Raw genomic sequence first — 2,296 nt, 5'->3', positions numbered from 1 at the left:
GTGAACAGTGTTGTGGAAGTCTAAGCCAAATAAGCCCTTTCCTCCCTAACCTGCTTTTTGGTCCTGGTGTTTCATCACAGCAATGGAAATAGAAACCCTAGCTAAGACAGAGGCTCTCGCCATACTGTCTTCCCGGCTATCATGGACTACAGCTTACTAGTCTCTGTTATTTTCCAGGTTTTTCTTTTCTTTCCTTCTTTTCTTTTGGCCTACTAACGCGATGTAGTTATCTCATTTCAGTTTTGATTTGCGTCTTCTCACTGATAATATAATAATTTTATATTTTTGGAGAATGCTGAATCAAATACTTTGTCCATTTCAGCTTTCAATTCAAAGCTGCTGCATTGTAGCAGCTTCAAATTTTCTACCTTAAAAAAAAAAAAAAGAGTATTTAAAGTTTATCTGCAGAAGTTCTTTCTTGTGGGCATTAGGCCTTCATTAGATATGCAATAATACTTTGAAACCATGTGTTAGTTTTCACTCTACTAAATATATTTTGTGACAGAAGTTTTAAATATTGATGTAATCCAATTTATCTATATTAATGTGTGGGTGTGTTTTTAGGGTCACACCCAAGAAATAATGGCCAAATCCAATGCCGTGAAGCTCTTCCCTTGGGGTTCCTCTTCCATCCACCTCTCCTTTCTTTTTCTTTCTTTTTTTTTTTTTTTAACTGTGCACAGACGTTTATTGAGGGAGGGGGCGTCAGTCCTTCTTGGCCACGGCCTTCCTCATGGCTGCCAGCACGTTGCTAAGCTCCTCCTGCTTCCTCTTGGCCCGGATGTGCATGCCCACCCGCTTCTTGATGAACTTGAGCGCGCGCTTGTCCTTGGACACCTTGAGCAGCTCCATGGCGCGCCGCTCGTAGGGCGCGAAGCCGCACACCTCCCTGATCATGTCCCGCAGGAACTTGGTGTGCTTGGTGAGGCGCCCGCGGCGCCGGCTGTGTCTCGGCTTGCTGACGTTCTTCGTCACTTTGTGGCCCTTGATGAGGCCCACGTCCATGGGGTAGCGCAGGGCCATGGCTGCTGCTCTCCGATGGCTGCCGCGACAGGAAGCCCACCTCTCCTTTCATTGTTTTAATTTATTTTTCTTTTTTTAAAATTTTATTTATTATTTATTTATACAGTACTCTGCCCACCTGTGTGCCAGAAGAGGGCACCAGATCTCACTGTAGATGGTTGTGAGCCACCATGTATGTGGTTGCTGGGAACTGAACTCAGGACCTTTGGAAGAGCAGACAGTGCTCTTAACCTCTGAGCCACCTCTCCAGCCCCTATTTTCCTTTTTGATACAAGAGTGTTGACATGCAGCTCAGGATGCCCTCAAATTCATGATATTTTTGTGTCTGCCTCTTGAGTGCTACGGATTGTACACCAACATGCCTGATTCTGTCACCTATAGCTTTCGTATTTGTCTATGATCCACTTTTAATCTACTTATTGTATGGCCACTGAATAGTTGGAATAACATCAATGTGATTGTGAGGTAGGGATGTAACAACCAAAAATTTAAAAAATACCTCATTCACACGCTCAGACTCCTTATGTTAACTCTGTTAACTTGTCTACGTAGGATCCTATCTGTCTAAGTACCTCAATAGGCAGGAACAATAGTTCTTAAACTTGGGTGCCCTTGAATTACCCAGAAAAGCTCAGAAAACATGGCTATCTTCTTTCTACTGTCATATATGTGTGTGTGTGTGTGTGTGTGTGTGTGTGTGTGTGTGTGTGTGTGTGTGTACTGGGAGGTTGAAACAGGGTCTCTCTGTGTGGCCTTGGCTGTCCCAGACTCACTCAGTAGACCAGACTGGCCTTGGCCTCACAGTGATCCGCCTGCCTCTGCCTCCCAAGAGCTGGGATTAGGCGGGTGCCACTATGATACTGTCAGATATTTTTATGTAACTTTTCTGGAGGTCAGTTGGGGCATCAGTATTTTTAAAAGCGACCCAGATGATTCTAAGATGCAACCAATGATGAGAATTATTGTGTGCAGACTTCTGCCATTACGAACTTGAGCAGCAGCTCGCTCTGAAGTAACCACGGGGGCCACCGTTCATTTGCTTGTTATAAAACTTGGCTTGCAGATGTGTTAACAGTTGTGTAGCCTTCTCTCCAAGTGGGACTCCTAGCCGTGGGAGGAGTGACTCTGTTGTCTGCCTTCGGGACCTTTCCCTCCTACTGGGCTGCCTCATCTAGCCTCAACAGGAGAGGATGCAGCCCATCTTACTGCAAGTTGATAGGCCAGAGCCGGTTGATAATCTGAAGAGATTTGGAGGAGGAGTGAAATGGGGTGG

The 2,296-nt window shown here is 45.2% G+C and overlaps 1 protein-coding gene across 1 annotated transcript; it reads right to left on the bottom strand.

Annotated features, from left to right (window-relative positions):
* Window positions 1-642: 642 nt before the first annotated feature.
* LOC311590361 (large ribosomal subunit protein eL36-like) lies at window positions 643-1,040 on the bottom strand. Its single transcript, XM_084769255.1, has one exon. It carries the CDS (start codon window positions 1,021-1,023, stop codon window positions 706-708), a length of 318 nt encoding a protein of 105 aa, XP_084625381.1. The 5' UTR covers window positions 1,024-1,040; the 3' UTR covers window positions 643-705.
* Window positions 1,041-2,296: the final 1,256 nt, after the last annotated feature.

This window comes from Acomys minous, assembly GCF_964271855.1.
Source record: "Acomys minous genome assembly, chromosome: 19".
In the NCBI taxonomy this organism is placed as follows: Eukaryota; Metazoa; Chordata; class Mammalia; order Rodentia; family Muridae; genus Acomys; species Acomys minous.
The sequence above is the reverse complement of the archived record's forward strand: the minus strand, read 5'-3'. Positions and strand labels throughout refer to the sequence as shown.

Bases quoted from the DNA above. Each gene is read 5' to 3' on its own strand.
- LOC311590361 (XM_084769255.1), bottom strand. From the start codon at position 1,023: ATGGCCCTGCGCTACCCCATGGACGTGGGCCTCATCAAGGGCCACAAA.